This window comes from Salmo salar, chromosome ssa27 (assembly GCF_905237065.1).
Source record: "Salmo salar chromosome ssa27, Ssal_v3.1, whole genome shotgun sequence".
Taxonomy (NCBI): domain Eukaryota; kingdom Metazoa; phylum Chordata; class Actinopteri; order Salmoniformes; family Salmonidae; genus Salmo; species Salmo salar.
Window position 1 is genome coordinate 31,451,436 of NC_059468.1, and position 19,213 is coordinate 31,470,648.

At 43.0% G+C, this 19,213-nt stretch overlaps 2 protein-coding genes across 5 annotated transcripts in view; both read right to left on the bottom strand.

The window, feature by feature from the left end:
* Positions 1–3,011, bottom strand: part of LOC106588944 (syndetin) — a 162,624-nt gene extending 159,613 nt beyond the window's left edge. For both annotated transcript variants that reach the window (XM_014178519.2, XM_014178518.2), the window contains exons 1-2: positions 2,829–3,011; positions 210–278 (exon numbers count right to left, since the gene is read on the bottom strand). In XM_014178519.2, the coding sequence (XP_014033994.1) occupies positions 210–278; positions 2,829–2,861 (102 nt within the window). In that variant the 5' untranslated portion in view covers positions 2,862–3,011. The remainder of the gene's footprint in view (positions 1–209; positions 279–2,828) is intronic.
* Positions 3,012–4,679: 1,668 nt separating this feature from the next.
* Positions 4,680–18,854, bottom strand: LOC106588945 (HEPACAM family member 2). 3 transcript variants are annotated; one of them, XM_014178520.2, is made up of 9 exons: positions 18,682–18,854; positions 11,875–12,234; positions 11,319–11,603; positions 8,240–8,539; positions 7,126–7,254; positions 6,561–6,582; positions 6,419–6,453; positions 5,943–6,016; positions 4,680–5,695 (listed from the first exon to the last, which is right to left on the bottom strand). In XM_014178520.2, exons 1-9 carry the CDS (start codon positions 18,746–18,748, stop codon positions 5,561–5,563), a joined length of 1,407 nt encoding a protein of 468 aa, XP_014033995.1. In that variant the 5' UTR covers positions 18,749–18,854; the 3' UTR covers positions 4,680–5,560. The 3 variants fall into 3 exon arrangements, with proteins under 3 accessions (XP_014033995.1, XP_014033996.1, XP_014033997.1); XM_014178521.2 differs by having other exon boundaries at positions 11,875–12,231; positions 18,682–18,836; XM_014178522.2 differs by lacking the exon at positions 7,126–7,254.
* Between the last annotated feature and the right edge of the window lie 359 nt (positions 18,855–19,213).

Genomic DNA, 19,213 nt, shown 5'->3' on the forward strand with positions numbered 1-19,213 from the left:
TAGGTCAGTAGCTAAAAAACAGAAACTGTTTCAATTGTGGATAGCTGGTAGTAACACTATATTATTCATAACAGTACAGTTAGGTGGTTATTGTCTAACAGTAATGCCAACAACTGTCTGAATGCAGTGAAATGAAATAGCATCCGAGAGCTCTACCAAATTGAGCTTCATACAAATGGAATTATTATACATCTCTGAAGAGAACTTACATTGCTTGAGGTCCTGAAGTTCTCCACAAGGCTGAGGTCTGCCATGCTCTTCTGTGGGCTTGTCAGACCCTGTCAACAAGAACAAGGATGAAGTTGGTAGCTTACAGCAGACAGGTTTAGCTAACTGTATACTGTGTGCAGCAATCAATATACAAAACGCCCCTTGGCTGAAGTCACACTGGTGAGTTAACGACTACAGGTCAACGTCACAGATGGTATTTGAGTACTAGGTGTTTGTGACGTGTATGGCACAGACTTACACATAGATAGTACTGCATATTATGACTCTGCACATAGCTAGCTAGCTATAGGCAACAAGATACAGATACGTATCTCAACAATGTCTGTAACTGATAGGCCCTGCTATTCATGTAAGCTAGCTAGCTAGTAGCAAGCTGACATTACCTTGCTGCAAGGTGAGAACTGCTATGTCCATTGTTTTCCCCTAAACGTTACTTGCTGCTGGCTAATGATAAACTTGTCAGTCACTCAGAGCACGGCTGTACCTTGCTAGCGAGAAATAACATGCTTCCTCCTAAAGGAGCTGTCAATCCAGCAGATTGTAACATCTCTGGAAAAGATACTGTAACCTACCTCGGTGTAAAGATCACCAAAAATCTTAAGGCTGTGAGTGATCTTAATTTGAACCCTGTAACTGAATCTGTCAACAACAAAAAATATCATCATGGTTAGGGAGGGATTTAAATCTTCAAGGAAGGGTGCTTTTATCCAAAGCTAAGGGGCTATCTCGTGCATCCCATCTTTTTTCATCTAATGACATTCCCAAATCCACTTGCTGTACCTTAGATAGGCTATTGTTCAACTTCATATGGAAAAACAAGCCACATAAAATAAAAAGTGATGTTATCACCAACAGGGTTTGTGATGGCGGTCTAAATGTCTTAGACTTCACTCTCTTCAATCAGATATCAAAGGTCAACTGGATTAAAAGGTACATAACAAATCCTTATAGTTTCTGGAATATTATACCTCATTTTGTTTTTCTGAAGTTCGGAGGGCTTCATTTTTTACTACAATGTCCATATATTGTGGGTAAACCTGTGAAATTGGCGGCTTTTCACAAGCATGCTTTAATGTGCTGGGCTTTGCTGTATAAACACAACTTTTCACCTCATAAATGTTTTATATGGAACAATGGGTCGATATTACATAGAAACAAGATGTTATTTTACCGTAACTGGTTCTCGAAAAACGTTGTCCTTTGTCAGCCAATTAGTTAATATTAGTGGGAATCTATTTACGTGGAGAGAATTTATGGAAAGATACAACTTTGAGGTTTAAAGCAAGGAATATGACACTGTTATTAAAGCTATACCTAGTGGGATAAAACTTTATTCAAAATAATGCATATTTTGGAATATCTCCAATTGTAAGCGATATCCAGGGAATGGCATAGGTCTACTAGATACGAAATTCAACAATCGTTTATTAAGGGATATTTTCTACAGGAAGTCTATTCCCTCTGCGATATTTTGTTGGGCTTCATCGTTTGATGTAAACTGGCGTCGTGCTTGGCTCACTCCACACAAACGTATGGTGACCAATAAAGTAAAGGAGATCTCCTTTAAGATTATCCATAGATTCTATCCGTGTAATAGTTTGATTTCTAAATATATACCTGATGTTACCAGTGAATGCAGTTTTTGTGAACTAGAAACTGAATCTATTGAACACTTATTCTGTCAGTGTTTATATAGTGAAGTGTTCTGGACTGATGTAAAACTATATCTTGGCCTAAAATTGCATACAACCATTGACATTTCTAATTTTGACATGTTTTTTTTTCTACACTGAATCCACAATTGAACGTGAGTATGTCATAAATGTCTTTATTTTATTAGGAAAATGTTTCATACACAAATCAACATTTATGAAGAAAAAGGCCCTTTTCTTATTTTTTTAATCTGATTTGGAAAACTATTTAGAATCATTAAAACGTACACAAAACAAAATGTTAAAAAATGTATTCGCTACATGTCTGTATTTGAATTGATATAATGTGGATTTGTGTTTTTTTCTCCTCTTATTTCTTTGTGGAATCCCTCTGGCTGTTATGTTTATGTTTTGCATGTTACTGTTAAATAAATAAAAATGTTTACAAAAAAAACATGCTTCCTCCTTCAATGAGACAGCAATCTATATCTTAACTGGGATCTTGTTCTGTGGTTTAAATAGACCAAGATCATCTTTACCAAGTATATTGTTATCGGATCAGACGTCAACTGCAGTACAAGCTAGCTAACGTTACATGGCTAGCATGCTACGGCTGTGTCAGTGCAAGCTAGCTAACGTTACATGGCTAGCATGCTACGGCTGTGTCAGTGCAACCTAGCTAACGTTACATGGCTAGCATGCTACGGCTGTGTCAGTGCAAGCTAGCTAACGTTACATGGCTAGCATGCTACGGCTGTGTCAGTGCAACCTAGCTAACGTTACATGGCTAGCATGCTACGGCTGTGTCAGTGCAAGCTAGCTAACGTTACATGGCTAGCATGCTACGGCTGTGTCAGTGCAAGCTAGCTAACGTTACATGGCTAGCATGCTACGGCTGTGTCAGTGCAAGGCGTTTGACAGGCTTCGGGGACTTTGTTCACTTACCTGCCGGGCCATAAGTGACTTTATCTTCTCCATCGTAAAATAACGTTTTGTCCAACAGATAACCGGTTCATTTTAGATGATAATGCTTTACTAGCAACGATTCAGCTCCTGCTCTCCGCGAGAGAAAGGCCATGTTAGTTATCTATCACGTTATTATTTCTTGCTAGATGTGGGAAGTGTAGTTCAATGGGTGCTACAGAGTGTGACGTTATCTCATGCTGTCAAAAACAGTAATTTGTTTATTTTCTATTTCAGTTTTCTACCAAAAAATGTGTGTGAAGTTGTTTATTAAATGCTAACCCACAGGTTTAGAACAAATATGCATGTAATAAACCCTTTATTGAAGATCAGGCCATTTCCATTTATTAAACCCACATACTGTACTGTGTCTCCATTCCTGCGGCTACTGCCGTTCCTGTGGCTACTGCCATTCCTGTGGCTTTCCAAAATTGTAAAGCAGAAGGTTAACTATACAATTTGACTTAAGGTGTCTCCTGCAACCTCACCTGAACACAATAGATGACAGTAGTAAGCTACTTACTGTAAGTGATGTGGTCTTTTGGTTAGAGACAATTGTCATAAGGCCATAAATAGGTGTGTGTGTGTGTGTGTGTGTTAGTAGCCTATCACATAATGCAGCATGTTGATCATGTAGCCTATCTTCCTACAACTCATTAATTATATAGGATAGTGATTGAATTGCTACAGGCATGTTTGAAAAATCATGGGGTTAAATGAGGGGTTCTTAGAACACATCATCTCAAGCACCAAACACTACTAGGCCTACCTGGTCCAGTAAAAGCCTGGTTTAAAACAACACAACCTAATCTAGTTCCTGCTCCTGCTTAATGACGCTCCAGTATTTCCCTGTCAAATGAAGGTGAGGAGAGGTGCTGCCTCCAGGCACCAGTGCTGTTTGTCATGCAGTTGTATTGAGTGGATCCTCCCATAAAACATACAGAGAGACAGATGGACATCCTAACAGGAGCCGACATCATAAAATACAATCTGAATGCTGAATGCATTTGGTCAATATTACAACAAACTCTCCAGGACTTATTGGGGATAAACTAACACACTTGACACAGCTAAAAATGTTCTTGCAGTTGGTCTGCTTTTACCAGAGTCATGAATCTAAATTAAGATTCTCTCTCTCTCTCTCCATCTCCCATCTCACCACTCTCTCTCCCTCCATCTCTCTCTCTTCCACACACACACACACACACACACACACACACACACACACACACACACACACACACACACACACACACACACACACACACACACACACACACACACACACACACACACACACACACACTATTCGAGACTATGAGTCAGCAGGAGCAGATGGAAGGCACAGTGTCACATGCTGAACCCTCCTTCTGTCACTCCCTCTCTCTAACCAGACCAGACCACGCCACACCACGCCACACCACACCACACCTGTCTAGACCAGATCACACCAGACCAGACCACACCAGACCTGATCAGACCTGATCAAATGAAATAACCCAACCCCTCTGAAAGACACACATACAGGTTATGGAGAGGTGCAGAGGGCTGCCATACTGGGACCTGTTGTTGGGGGCTAAGTGCCTTGCTCAAGGGCACATCGGCAGTTAACGGTATCTAGGATTTGATATCAGCAACCCTCCGGTTGCCAGCACACTTCCTGACAGAATTTTCAGATTTGAACTGGCCAGCCTCCGGTTGTTGGCTTGCCTCTCTAACCGTTAAACTACCTGACGCCCACCTCAGAGCACTAAAGTTATACATTTAAGACATTATGGCAGGCAGAAAACATCATATTTAATTATGGAAAGATGCTGCTCTCTTTGAGTCTAATCAAATTGTTATAAATCTTTATTAAAATCCAAAAAGCACATATCTGTATCTGGAAACTGTACGATACTTTGCAGACAGGCAACAGCACATCTGGCATTTCAACCTCCGGTGGAGTGTATTTGACAATGTCGAGATAAAAAATGCTACATCATAAGGAGAGGACCATCAACCGTTTACTTGGAAATAAATAGGACTTATTCAGTAAAACAAAATGTCATTTCTTGAAAAAAGAGAAAGTAATTGCATGCACTGTAGAATAGATGTATTTACATGCTAAAAAATTATGTTTGACAACACAGCCATCAGACAGTATCTCGCTTGCAATGTGATAATTAATTCATCCAAATATACTTGCCCACTTCCAGAGAGAGCTTGAAATAGCACAAGAGAAAAATATATTGATGAGATCGCAAAGAAAACGCTTGTACTTTAAATGAAATAAATACAATATTTGAAAATAGTAAGTAAGACATGGGAACTGTACCATATGCTTCTGTAGTGTAAATTAATGGCTGACAGGATTAGTAACACAGTCATTCGATCAGATAACAAGTTCACTAGCAGAGATATCTTAGATTCCAGTAGATCAATACAGTATATCTTATTCACACATTAAAGTTCTTTGGAATCATCCATTGATGAATAATGTCCATTGGATTTCAGAGAAGTGATTGGGACTTTGGTGAAGGTATGTACACTTGTCAGGAGGAAAACCTCACTGGAGTTCATATACACAATGTTCACAGACTGGGTCTGTGTCCCAAATGGCACCCTATTCCCTATGTAGCCATAGGGCTTTGGTCAAAAATAGTGCATTATACAGAGAATATGGTTCCACTTGGAGACTCAGAAAGTATCTTTAATAATATTCTGGTCTATAGTTAGGCTTCACACTGCTTCAACAGCAGACTCTGGTTAGCCAGCGTGGGAGTTTCAGGGATGTGCCGAATGACATCATAGATGGTGGTATGCAAATCCTGGACAGACTCTAGGTGTGCCAGAGATCTGCTTGATGCCTGGGAAATGAAAACAAACACATTTAGGGACGCTACATGTTAAAGCAAACGGAGGGGGTGGGAATAGAACCTGGGTTGCACGTGTGAAAGACAAACATGCTACGCATTCCTCCAATAGGGTTAACCCCTATGGGGGGGATTGCAACATGGGCTCATTAGCGAGGGTCACTACAATATGAAAGAGGTGCACCAACAGAAAACTAGGACTTTTGTACCAAGCTGCATTGTTGCAAGACATACAACATACCTGTGTAGATTCCATTTTCCCAGGTATAGAGACAAACTCATAGATGCCAAAGTCTTCAGTTGCATCCTCATGACCTGCAAGTACAATGTAGTTAATAGTTTATATCTTCACCTGTCAATGTTCTATTCTCTCTCCACTTACTTCCTGTTTCTTGTTCCTAGTAGACTATTTGATTTAGTACGTGTCACTTTTGGTTTGGGGAAAACCGAATATTGCCCCTCCACATTTAAATGTACTGAACTCAGTTCACTAAAGCACAGACGAATCCAACTGAAACGTGAAGAGATTATCAACCAAGCTAATGGACAAATATGCCTGCACAAGGCAAACAAGTATGATTACTGTAATTGTTCTATGTTGGTGAAGGTTTTATGAAGAGTATTGTTTGTCTAAGGCTATGTCCACGACACTGCCTAACAACAGGCAGGAATGTAAGGGTATAAAGTAAACAGTGCAGCTGGAGAGAGGGAACTTACCTGAACAGTGTGGGTGCTTCGCTTCTGTCAAAGGTCTGCATGGTAGAGGCAAATAAACTTGAATTAAACCCATTTACTGGATGTAGGCTACCTAGACAGAGGTCTTTATTCATGTGTAAGCCGTGATCAGTAATGTTCTTACCTCTTATAGATGTTCATAAGAACTGTAAAAGAAACAAGATAAGATGATACTTAAGATGATACGTTTTGCTCTTCATCAATAACACAAATGATACAGAGAGTCATGCTCTTCATCAATAACACAAATGGTACAGAGAGTCATGCTCTTCATCAATAACACAAATGGTACAAAGTCATGCTCTTCATCAATAACACAAATGATAGAGTCATGCTCTTCATCAAGAACACAAATGATATAGAGAGTCATGCTCTTCATCAATAACACAAATGATATAGAGAGTCATGCTCTTCATCAATAACACAAATGATAGAGTCATGCTCTTCATCACGAACACAAATGATATAGAGAGTCATGCTCTTCATCAATAACACAAATGATATAGAGAGTCAGAAGACGTTATTTTCTCCTATATCCTGTTTCAGTTTGACATCGCATTTGCAGATGATTTACATTTACTGTATTGTGAACAAACTTCAAAATAAAGTGTCTACAGTAGTAGTGTGTGTTCTGTGGTCACAGTTGCTGCTGTCACCCTGAGACTGATGAAGAGGGCCATAACATCTACCTCTCTTGGGATGATGACAGGTCTTTATGAAGTAGACCAGTAACATACAGCCAGTAATGAACAGACAGGACAGAGTGATGGCAGCCAGAGGAGAGAATGAGTTGCTCTCCTGGACATATCTCTCCTTTCCTACAAATAAAAGAGAACAACTCTACATTCAGGATAACATTTCAAAACTTTACACAGATTAAGCCTAGTCCTGGACTAAAAAGCTAGCTACTGTATTTTAATAGAGAATTTCTAAATGCTTTTTAGTCATGGACTAGGCTTAATCTGTGACTGAGAAACCGGCCCAAGTCCAAGCTAAGAGTCAACTTGTCAACTCAGACCTGGTGAACAGTTCGTACGTTTAGTTTGTTCATAACATTTTTAGATACTTCTCAATAGATTCTATTTTCAACAATGTCACTTGCTATACAGTAGCCAAGATTGTGTATATGTTTGCCCATTTGGAGACTGAAACCACCTACACATTGAAACTTCACACATGCAGTAAAACATGGTCAACAATGAGACCAGCTGTTATTTTTCTCGGTTTACTCTCCTATGGAGCCAGTGGACTTTTACACAGGCCAGGCACATAGCAACTGAGAAGAAATACAATATTTATGATTCACCGTGTGTAGGTGAATTACCTGGTTCTGTTCTAAAGGTATTTTAGAACAGACTTTGGACTATCTTTAAGCAAGGCTACTGCTCACATTTAGAAAAGGTTATTGTATATACACCATTTAGGTTTCAAATGTCAGTAACATTTGGCCCTCTGACAGTACGCCTCATCTTCTCCTCTTCGTCGTCTTCACCTTGGTACTTTATGGCATGATAAGGTGCGCAGTGGGTACCGAGACCTGATTCCCAGTCCCACCTACGCTACGTCAGCACCCCAGGCGTATGTGTGTGTGTGTGTGTGTGTGTGTGTGTGTGTGTGTGTGTGTGTGTGTGTGTGTGTGTGTGTGTGTGTGTGTGTGTGTGTGTGTGTGTGTGTGTGTGTGTGTGTGTGTGTGTGTGTGTGTGTGTGTGTGTGTGTGTGTGGGTGTGTGTGTGTGTGTGTTCCCAGTCCCTCCTTCATTCCCTCCAGCACCCCAGGATAGCAGCCCAGCCCAGCTCTACCCACCTGCCCCCAGGCTGGCCACCACCAAGGTGAACTGGGTCTCGTCCTGCTTCTGGGTCACATTGTTGAAGGCCCTGCACAGGAACTCCTCGGCCTGGGCCAGCTTGTATGAGGTGACCTCCAGGCGCAGTCCCACAGTGATGACCTCAGTGGCGTTGTTGGTCTTAGAGATCCACATACAGCTGTTGGGAGGGTTGGAGTCGGCCTGACAGTCGAAGAACACCAGCTCACCAGGGTTCACTGTGAAGACCTCCCCGGTCCTCAGGCCATGGTCAGACTTTACAGCCAGGTTGTAAGGACCATCTGGAAGATATCAGAGGGGTTCATATTGTCACAAACACTATGATCAACTTCAAACTCTATTGGGACTGTGGTAAACTAGGATCCTTTGGCAGCTAAGATCATCAATAATTCAGAATCTCATTAACTGAGTAAACATGTCGTCCTATTGTAAGGCTGCTTTTGGCTCTTCTCCACTAAAATTCAAAAGGCACTCGCACATCTGAGCTATCTTTGTTTCAGGTGCGTGGTAACAGTTGAATAACATGAGAAAAAAGAAGAAGCCCACACACTGCTCTTTATTAAGCTTTACGCCACTACAAATCAGGTTACAAGACATAGAGTAGTTTCACTGCTACAGGGACTAGTGGTAGTCCAGGTCTTCTCGCGTACTTTAGCCGAACAGGTGGCAATTACTGTATTTTGATTTATTTTTGTCATCAGAGTGTCAGCCTGAAGCAACGCCATATGGCCGCTCAAACATTCAGGTTCTAGCGAAGGCGTTTTGTGAAATGGCCGTCGTATATTGAAAACAAAGCTGACATTAGAGCTGTGTGCCTCAGTTGCTAGGATATGCTACTAGTCACTGTGGTCATTACATTAGCTTGTTGATATGAAACCAAACTGGACGTATCAGACGGGGGCCTATAATGAAACCTCATATCCTCAAAAATGACAATGGCGATGTGATACTGAAATGGCTTAGGGAAGTGCTTCTCAAAGTCGGGCCTAGGGATCATTGGGGTCCTCCTTAGTAAGATGAAGAATAACCATGTATCAACAAAATAACATCTGTATATTATCTGTAATTATCTTCTCTCAGTTTCTGCCTGTCTCTGCAATCCCAACTTGAAGTGTGTTGTCAGCAGCCATCAGCCATCAGCGTAACATGATCATTTATATAACTGCTGATAAAAATATACAATAGTATAATTAACTCTACCTGTGTGAGGAATAATGTAGAAGGTAGTCATGTAATGTGATATTACAGCTACATGGGTGTTAAATTAGATGTTAAGGCAAAGAGGTCCCATCTAATGAATCCCTTTCCTCTGACTGCATCTACAAATACAACCATTACGAACTGCATTTATCATAATTGAACTGCATTGACCTACTGCAACATTTGTTGTCTTGTTGGAATATAACATTTTCAACTGTAGGACGGGCTAATGTCCAAACATATTATATGTCAACAATCTTCAACAATCTCCAAACCCGCCAGGACCAGCCTGGTTTCATTAACCCAACAGCATCACGATAGTATCGCCACAGAACACTGGACATCTGTCAGACATGCAAATTCCATATCTGCACAGTGTGTGCCCAGGGGTGGTCTGGATTTACATACTAAGATTACTCATAGAAGGCCAGGAGGATGTAAAGTCTTTGTACTTCTTTAAAATGGGGAAAATACAGTATGAGAAGTTGCCATTCATTTCCTTCCCCAACCAACAGGGGTGTGCTGTTTTAGACAGACCAACAGGGGTGTGCTGTTTAAGACAGAACAACAGGGGTGTGCTGTTTTAGACAGACCAACAGGGGTGTGCTGTTTTAGACAGACCAACAGGGGTGTGCTGTTTTAGACAGACCAACAGGGGTGTGCTGTTTTAGACAGACCAACAGGGGTGTGCTGTTTTAGACAGACCAACAGGGGTGTGCTGTTTTAGACAGACCAACAGGGGTGTGCTGTTTTAGACAGACCAACAGGGGTGTGCTGTTTTAGACAGACCAACATGGGTGTGCTGTTTTAGACAGACCAACAGGGGTGTGCTGTTTTAGACAGACCAACATGGGTGTGCTGTTTTAGGCAGACCTACAGGGGTAGCTGTTTTAGACAGACCAACAGGGGTGTGCTGTTTAAGACAGACCAACATGGGTGTGCTGTTTTAGACAGACCAACAGGGGTGTGCTGTTTTAGGCAGACCAACATGGGTGTGCTGTTTTAGGCAGACCTACAGGGGTGTGCTGTTTTAGGCAGACCTACAGGGGTAGCTGTTTTAGACAGACCAACAGGGGTGTGCTGTTTAAGACAGACCAACATGGGTGTGCTGTTTTAGACAGACCAACAGGGGTGTGCTGTTTAAGACAGACCAACATGGGTAGCTGTTTTAGACAGACCAACAGGGGTGTGCTGTTTAAGACAGACCAACAGGGGTGTGCTGTTTTAGACAGACCAACAGGGGTGTGCTGTTTTAGACAGACCAACAGGGGTGTGCTGTTTTAAACAGACCAACATGGGTGTGCTGTTTTAGACAGACCAACAGGGGTGTGCTGTTTTAGACAGACCAACAGGGGTGTGCTGTTTTAGACAGACCAACAGGGGTGTGCTGTTTTAGACAGACCAACAGGGGTGTGCTGTTTTAGACAGACCAACAGGGGTGTGCTGTTTAAGACAGACCAACAGGGGTGTGCTGTTTTAGGCAGACCTACAGGGGTAGCTGTTTTAGACAGACCAACAGGGGTGTGCTGTTTAAGACAGACCAACATGGGTAGCTGTTTTAGACAGACCAACAGGGGTGTGCTGTTTAAGACAGACCAACAGGGGTGTGCTGTTTTAGACAGACCAACAGGGGTGTGCTGTTTTAGACAGACCAACAGGGGTGTGCTGTTTTAGACAGACCAACAGGGGTGTGCTGTTTTAGACAGACCAACAGGGGTGTGCTGTTTTAGACAGACCAACAGGGGTGTGCTGTTTTAAACAGACCAACATGGGTGTGCTGTTTTAGACAGACCTACAGGGGTGTGCTGTTTTAGACAGACCAACATGGGTAGCTGTTTTAGGCAGACCTACAGTACTTACAGAATACATTAAGGTCCAGGGTGTGGCTCTGTCTCTGGCTGATGTGGTTCCTGGCCAGGCAGCGGTACTGTCCAATGTCCTTCTTCCTCACAGGGCTTATCACCAGAGTAGAGTTATCCTGGGAGAACTGATGGCAATCACTAGCATCTAGGGGCATGTTGTTCCTCAGCCACTGGTACTGGACCCTGGTCCCGTTCTCCACCCAGCAGGTCCACGTCACGTTTTCCTTGTCCTCAACGACTGTAGAAGATGGGGTCTTCTGGATAACAGGAGTGGACACAGGTACTGGAGAAGCAGAGATAGAACAGTGAGAATACTGATGATGAAAGGAACAGTATTGTTAAGCAGTCCGTTAAACAATTTACGGGAAAGGTCTGTAAGTCTTTCGAAGTACATGGCAATTGGATTGATGCAGCCAGGCCGAAATGTTCCATACATACAACATTCCACAATGATCTGCCTATGTACACAACATATATAAGATGTATAGCTCGTCAATCAATGACGTAAAAATAGAGATTGACATAAGATCCCCTGGTGTCCACCACCGACTCACCATCTACGGTGACATGGATGGTCCTCTCGACCCTGACGAGCTCCTGTCTCTGGGGGAAGTGGATGTCCAGGTCCAGGTGATAATCCCCCTCCGCCGCGTCGTCCAGCCTGGGGATCAGGAGAGAGGCGTTGGGGGGCTGGAAAAAGAAGCGGTTCCTGTGTCTCATGGAGGCCACCATGATGGCTGAATGGTTGTGGAAGGTCACCAGGAGGGTTTTGGGGGCCCCCGGCCGGGTTTGGTACCAGCTGCCCTGGATCTCAACATCCTCATTTTGAAAGTGAGTCTCCACGGAGAGGAGGAGGGACTTCCCTTTGACGCCATTGAGCACGGACGGAACTTGGACGAACTCTGAGTTTACTTCTGAGGAGGGAGGGAAGGAAGGGGTGAGAGAGAGTATTATAGAGGAGGGAAGGAAGGGGTGAGAGAGAGTATTATAGAGGAGGGAAGGAAGGGGTGAGAGAGAGTATTATAGAGGAGGGAAGGAGCGAGAGAGTATTATAGAGGAGGGAAGGAAGGGGTGAGAGAGAGTATTATAGAGGAGGGAAGGAAGGAAGGGATGGGAGAGAGTATTATAGAGGAGGGAAGGAAGGAAGGGGTGAGAGAGAGTATTATAGAGGAGGGAAGGAAGGAAGGGGTGAGAGAGAGTATTATAGAGGAGGGAAGGAGCGAGAGAGTATTATAGAGGAGGGAAGGAAGGGGTGTGAGAGAGTATTATAGAGGAGGGAAGGAAGGGTGAGAGAGAGTATTATAGAGGAGGGAAGGAAGAAAGGGGTGAGAGAGAGTATTATAGAGGAGGGAAGGAAGGGGTGAGAGAGAGTATTATAGAGGAGGGAAGGAAGGGGTGAGAGAGAGTATTATAGAGGAGGGAAGGAGCGAGAGAGTATTATAGAGGAGGGAAGGAAGGGGTGTGAGAGAGTATTATAGAGGAGGGAAGGAAGGAAGGGGTGAGAGAGAGTATTATAGACGAGGGAAGGAAGGAAGGGGTGAGAGAGAGTGTTATAGAGGAGGGAAGGAAGGAAGGGGTGAGAGAGAGTTATAGAGGAGGGAAGGAGCGAGAGAGTGAGCTATATAGAGAGAAAGAGATGAACAAATTAGTCTCAGAGGGTGGACTCTATCACACTAATAACAAATGCAAAGATTCCAGTTTGTGTACCTCTTCATGTGTTGGGCCATTGTGTTTTCTACCTTAGAGCCTGCAATGTTTCTCATTAGATGTACATAGTCGTATATGTTTTTTTGTGTTTGTGTGTTTGTGTGTGGGGGGGGGGGGTTGTGTAAACATGTCACACACGAAGGTGCTGGTATGGGCCCTCATAAAGCATCTCAGAGTAAGAGTGGTGATCTAGGATCAGTTTTGCCTTTTTGGTCATAATGAATAAGATTATATGGACAGGTGGACCCTAGATCAGCACCCCTGCTCCCAGATGCTTTATGAATAAGAGCCCTGATCTTTTAATTAACATGAAAAGTAAAGATGGCAGTCTACGTCTCTTCATGCTGCGCTTCATAGCAGAAAGAATAAGTTAGACTGAGATACGTTTACATGATTGACACATCTGTGGCATGCTATTTTATTTACTTTATCCAGAACTCTGTCCTGAAACTGAGGTAAGCAAATATTAACCCAATTCTTAGAGCCAATGACAAGCCTTGTGTCTTGTTACTACTAACTGGTATTAAAGCAAACATCTTTAAGCTGTATGATGTAGCCGTTGAATATTGTACACTTACTTTGCTCTGTTTACGTTACGGTAGCAAGCAGTTCCCACACTGATAACTGACAGAAAAACAATCACCTTTGAGTTACGACATCCAATAGAAAATGGACTCTGTTAATGAACTGACATTTATTGTCATTAGGTTTGGTGTCTTCCACATTGTCTTTATTTCTCAAAATAACAAACAAAAAGTTTTGCAGCTATTTTGCCAATGGCAGGGTTGGGTTTCTACGATTAGGAAGGGACTGGGTGATGTCATAAGTGTGTTGTTGCCAGCTCAGATTAAGCAGCAGCAGGCAGATAGCTAGGCGGTATATATGTAACAGTATAGCTTCCGTCCCTCTCCTCGCCCCAACCTGGGCTTGAACCAGAGACCCTCTGCACACATCAACAACTGACACCCACGAAGCATCGTTACCCATCGCGCCACAAAAGCCACGGCCCTTGCAGAGCAAGGGGAATAACTACTTCAGGTCTCAAAGCGAGTGATGTCACCCGATTGAAACGCTATTAGCGCGCACCACCGCTAACTAACTAGCCATTTCACATCGGTTACATATAGGTAAATACACAGCCCCTTTCCTTCTCTTTCTCCACCTCCCTCTCCCTGTATCTCCCCGCTCCCCTATCACTTTCTCTCCCTTTCTGTTTTTATGCCCAACCTTCTATTCCCCCTCCCCTCCTTTCTGTCTCTTTCTCTCCCTCCCTCTTTCTTGCCCCTCACCCCCGTCTCTCTTCCCTCACCTCTCTCTCCCTCCCTCCTTCCACTGTTCCTCCCCTCACCTCCATCCCTTCTCTCCCCCTCCCTCCCTCTCCCTCCATCCTCCCCAGTCCGTCCAGTTCTCCCAGTGGACGTCCAGGCCCTGCTGGACCCCCCTGTTGTTCATCACAATAGATTAACTCTGTGCCTGGTGTTATGTCCTAAACTTTAATAGTAGAAACAGCCTTCCCCCATCCATGTCACACTCTGAGTGGCCTGCTGGCCACGGGTAGCAGTTTGGCCATCACTGGGAGTGTAGATACACCCGTGTGTGTGTGTGTGTGTGTGTGTGTGTGTGTGTGTGTGTGTGTGTGTGTGTGTGTGTGTGTGTGTGTGTGTGTGTGTGTGTGTGTGTGTGTGTGTGTGTGTGTGTGTGTGTGTGTGTGTGTGTGTGTGTGTGTGTGTGGAATCAACCTGGTCTCTGAGCTTTTTGTATTGTTCTGTATGCAAATCCGAGACACTTCATTTGGAATGAATTGTTACGTTTCGTATGTTAAGTATTAATTTGTGGATGTCCATCATCCATTTCGTATGATATGTTACGAATTAGAATTCGTATGATACTGTATGTTACGAATTACAATTTGTACAATATGTTAACAATTTGCTAAACTCTTTAACTAGGCAAGTCAGTTAAGAACAAATTCTTATTTACAATGATGGCCTACCCCGGACGATGCAGGGGCAATTGTACGCCTCCCTATGGGACTCCCAATCATGGCCAGATGTGATACAGCCTGGATTCAAACCAGGGACTGTAGTGACGCCTCTTGCACGGAGATGCAGTGCCACTCGGGAGCCCAAATATGTTATGAATTTCAAGAATCTTGAAAAAACATATACTTAAAAACTGTAAATTAACCAATCCTCCATCACTGACACAATGGAAAGGTCAAATGCCTTACTGTCTAAATGTTGAAAGTGTGTGGGCGACGAAGAGAAACAAAATGGTGCCGTTTGATGCCATGTGGTGGAGAGTGGTGCGGGCGCTGGAGATGGGGGTGTGAGCAGGTGGGTCTGGGCAGGTGTGATGTCGTTGATGTTTGTGTGCTTCTGTATGCTGTCGTTTGTATGTGTATGTTTTGTATTGTAAAAAAAATATTGTACCAAATTTTGGGGGGGATTTCCAACTTGTAACTAACGTTAGCTGGGTGGCTAGGTGGCTAACGTTAGCTCTGGGGGTTAGGGATTGAGGTTAAGAGTTAGGTTAAAGGGTTAAGGTTAGGGTTAAGATTTGGAGTTAGGTTAAAGAGTTGAGGTTAGGGTTAGTGTTAGGGGAAGGGTTAGCTAACATGCTAAGTAGTTGCAAAGTAGCTCAAAAGTAGCTAATTAGCTAAAATGCTAAAGTCATATTCTTGCGGGGCAGAAATCTCAGAGATTATTTGGTTTACCACCAGATTAACTCTGATATACCACAACAAAATACCCTGCACAATGTCTCCTTGTGCCTCTACCAGATCAAAAATACAAGTGCAATGGCTGTTCTCGATGCAATGGCACTTACAAATGTAGGTCCTTCAAACCCCCCCAAACAAGGAAACTGATCCCAATCAAAGGTGTTATCACGTGCTCCACTAAGGCAGTTATTTATCTTATAACTTGTCCTTGTGGTAAAACTTATGTGGGCAAAATGAAGCACGAACTAAAAGTAAGAATCTCTGAACATTGTAGTACCATTAGGTGCAAAAACTCGACTTACCCAGTTGCGGCCCTCTTTTGGAAACAAACCACTCTCTTCTGTCCCTTCGCTATATCAGCATCGAACACTTCACCTTCCCTAGGAAAGGGAGTGACCTCAACAATGTATTGTTAACGCGAGAGGCAGCCTGGATCTTTAATTTAAAGACCCTTGTGCCCTTCGGTCTCAACGTAGACTTTGATCTGAAGCCATTCTTGTGATTATTGTGTTTTTGCTATCCATTGTAAATAATGTTGGTAGGCCAATGTAGCCAAATTGTATTTATGATCAGATGTTTACCATTCATGATTGTTTATATGTTCTGTATATCTGTAAATCAACCAATGAAATCAAGCCACAGCCAGCCATGATTACAGACACCTGTGTGTGTCCTTTCAAACTATATAAACTAGTGACACAGTGTTTGTCATTATACAAAATGTTGGCTATAAAATTATTGCATCTGAGCTCCTAGAGTGAGCGGCTCTCCTTTTCTTTTTCAACCATACCTAACGTAACATATACTGATTTGAGTGTCCCAGATGTATGTTTACTACAGTATGTTACGTCTAGTCGATGAGACCAGTCTGGTTGAATAAGCAGGACAAAAGTGTGCTGAACCCACTGCTGCCACTGTTTTCTCTAACCAAGCCCGGGATTGTTGGGGTGATAAGAGCAGGGGTGGAAGTAAGCCAGTACAGTCCGTTACGGCATCCCGGCAATATAAATAGTGGGGTATACGCCGTAATGGTAAAATGTGTGCCTATCACAATAATGAACACAAAATGCCTAGAAAACTATATGCTATTACACCATCATTTAACATTACCGCATGTCAGGTGCATGAAACATTTGCAAATTGACTTGAAACCGGTTGGCATACGCTCCAAATTGCTTTGTGGTTTGATCAGAACACTTACGTTTTGCCAAGGCGGAGATGAGTGGCCGAGACCGAGACGGAGACGCACACGAAAAGCAGTGGAAGCATAAATTCAGGCTACAGGAGTAAAGCCTACACATTAAGGTGTTTTGTAACAGATGTGTCTTTCCATTCATCAAATTGAGGGTGCACAGTGCACTGTTTGGATGCTGGAATAATTTGTTGGGTGGACGAACGTGCACCCGTAGCCTAGCTTTAATGAAGTGATTGAAGTGATTGTTAGACAATCAGAATAAAACACTGGTTGTGTATATGCCACATTAAAAGGCAGTACATGTTATAGGTGTTTGACCAAACCTTTCTAGGCCTAGTCTACTAGGCCCACAGAGATCATATGAAATGAATAGGGATACAATATGTAATTCTATGATTAGGTTACACCTAGGCTATAAAAACAAAATGTGTGTGCACGCTTGGGTGTCCCGTACCAGTAAGACCTCTACTTTCACCCCTGGATAAGAGACAGTGGAGACGATGGATTGTGAGGAGGTGAGGGGATGTATTCACTGGCACACACACACTCTGCCCATTGACACCTCTGGTTGGATCCCAAACCATTGGCCAGCTGAATGCTGCTGGTACACCACCATCAAGTGTCCCCCTCTTCCTTCATTACAGAAACAAGACCTTTCAAGTGAAGTTTATTTATTTATTTAACTAGGCAGGCCAGTTAAGAATAAATTCTTATTTACAATGACAGCCTAGGAACAGTGGGTCAACGGCCTTGTTCAGGGGCAGAACAACAGATTTTTACCTTGTCAGCTCAGGGATTCGATCTAGCAACCTTTCGGCTACTGGCCCAACACTCTAACCACTAGGCTACCTGCTGCCCCTAATCACATTAACACAGTCTCTGAAGTGAGTTCTATTTAGGGCATCAGGAGGTGGGCTTATCTGGTCATGTGACATTGGTTGGATATCTGTTATCATCAGCAGGGACGGACTGGCCATAGGGAAATTCTGGCAAATGCCAGATGGACTGAACCATCTAAAAAATGTGCCAGTGTGGAGGACTTGAGGAAAGAAATGGGCCAGTTTGATAGAAAAGCCAGGGTCAATTTCTGTTCCCAGTCCGTCCTTGATGGGCCAGTTTGATAGAATAGCCAAGGTCGATTTCTGTTCCCAGTCCGTCCCTAATGGTTCCAGTTTGATAGAAAAGCCAGGGTCGATTTCTGTTCCCAGTCAGTCCCTGATTAGACAGACTCCAAGCTGAGTCAGCAGAGGCCTGGTTGATGAACTCTTTCCAGGGTGTCCTTCCTGCCTCTTCTACTTACTACAGAAATGCTAAAATCCCCCTCATTACGACCATAAAAGTCAAACCAAAAAACGCATATGAACACATGCAATCAGATAATAAATATCGGTAGCTACTGCAATCTAACATACCTACGCAGTAACAACTTAATCAACCACCATAGAATCATCGTGGACCAACACGGACATCAACACTTTGCATTAACACACATGCATAGGGGTATCTCTGTCCTATACACTATGATTAAAGAAGTACCATTCTATTATGCGCGTAATAACTGATCAAATCAAATACAGTCCAATGGCTCGATGATGATCCAACTATTGAAAGATAATTGGCAATGTTGATGTTGATGTGGGACCATATTGCAACGCTTTTGGTTACACTCGCAAAACATTTAATGAATTTCTCCTGAAATGACATTCAATTAACATTTATATTTCTTCTTCCTCTTACCTGAGAGAGTAAGTAGTGCAGTGTAGAAACACAGAGCAACAAAGGTTCTTCTTCCAGGAGCCTCCATTATCCTCTGAGGAGTTGTCCGCTCTGGCTTGAGACTGTGACAGTAAGGGAGGGAGGTGGGAAGGAGGGGAACTGAACTGGTGGTGACAACATTTGCCAGGGAAATAAGAGGAGCCAGCCAGCAGCCCAGGCCCCTCCCAATGTTATTCGAGTGGGAGAGGTAAGCTACACCTGGCAGGCACAGAAACAACATGGTCGCCACCCCTTGTGCCTGGTCATGGCTGGACATGAAACAGCTTATGTAAAATGTTTAGCATTTTAGCTAACATTTCACATAAGCCTAAACCTACCTCTCCTAAACTGCTACGTTCATTATGTTAACCTGCTGCATCAGTTCTACTAAAAATCAGTAATGAAAAGTAAATTCTGACATAAGCTGTATACTATCTAGTCAATATGTAATGTAAATTTATACTTGTGCCTGCATTTCACTAAGCCTGAGGGTCACAGGCACAAGCATACATTT

Bases quoted from the DNA above. Each gene is read 5' to 3' on its own strand.
- LOC106588945 (XM_014178520.2), bottom strand. From the start codon at position 18,748: ATGGAGGCTCCTGGAAGAAGAACCTTTGTTGCTCTGTGTTTCTACACT. The intron at 12,235-18,681 runs GTAAGAGGAAGA...CTCCCTCCTCAG, and splicing joins TGCACTACTTACTCTCTCAG to AAGTAAACTCAGAGTTCGTC. The intron at 5,696-5,942 runs GTATGTTGTATG...TTCATTTCCCAG, and splicing joins GGAAAATGGAATCTACACAG to GCATCAAGCAGATCTCTGGC.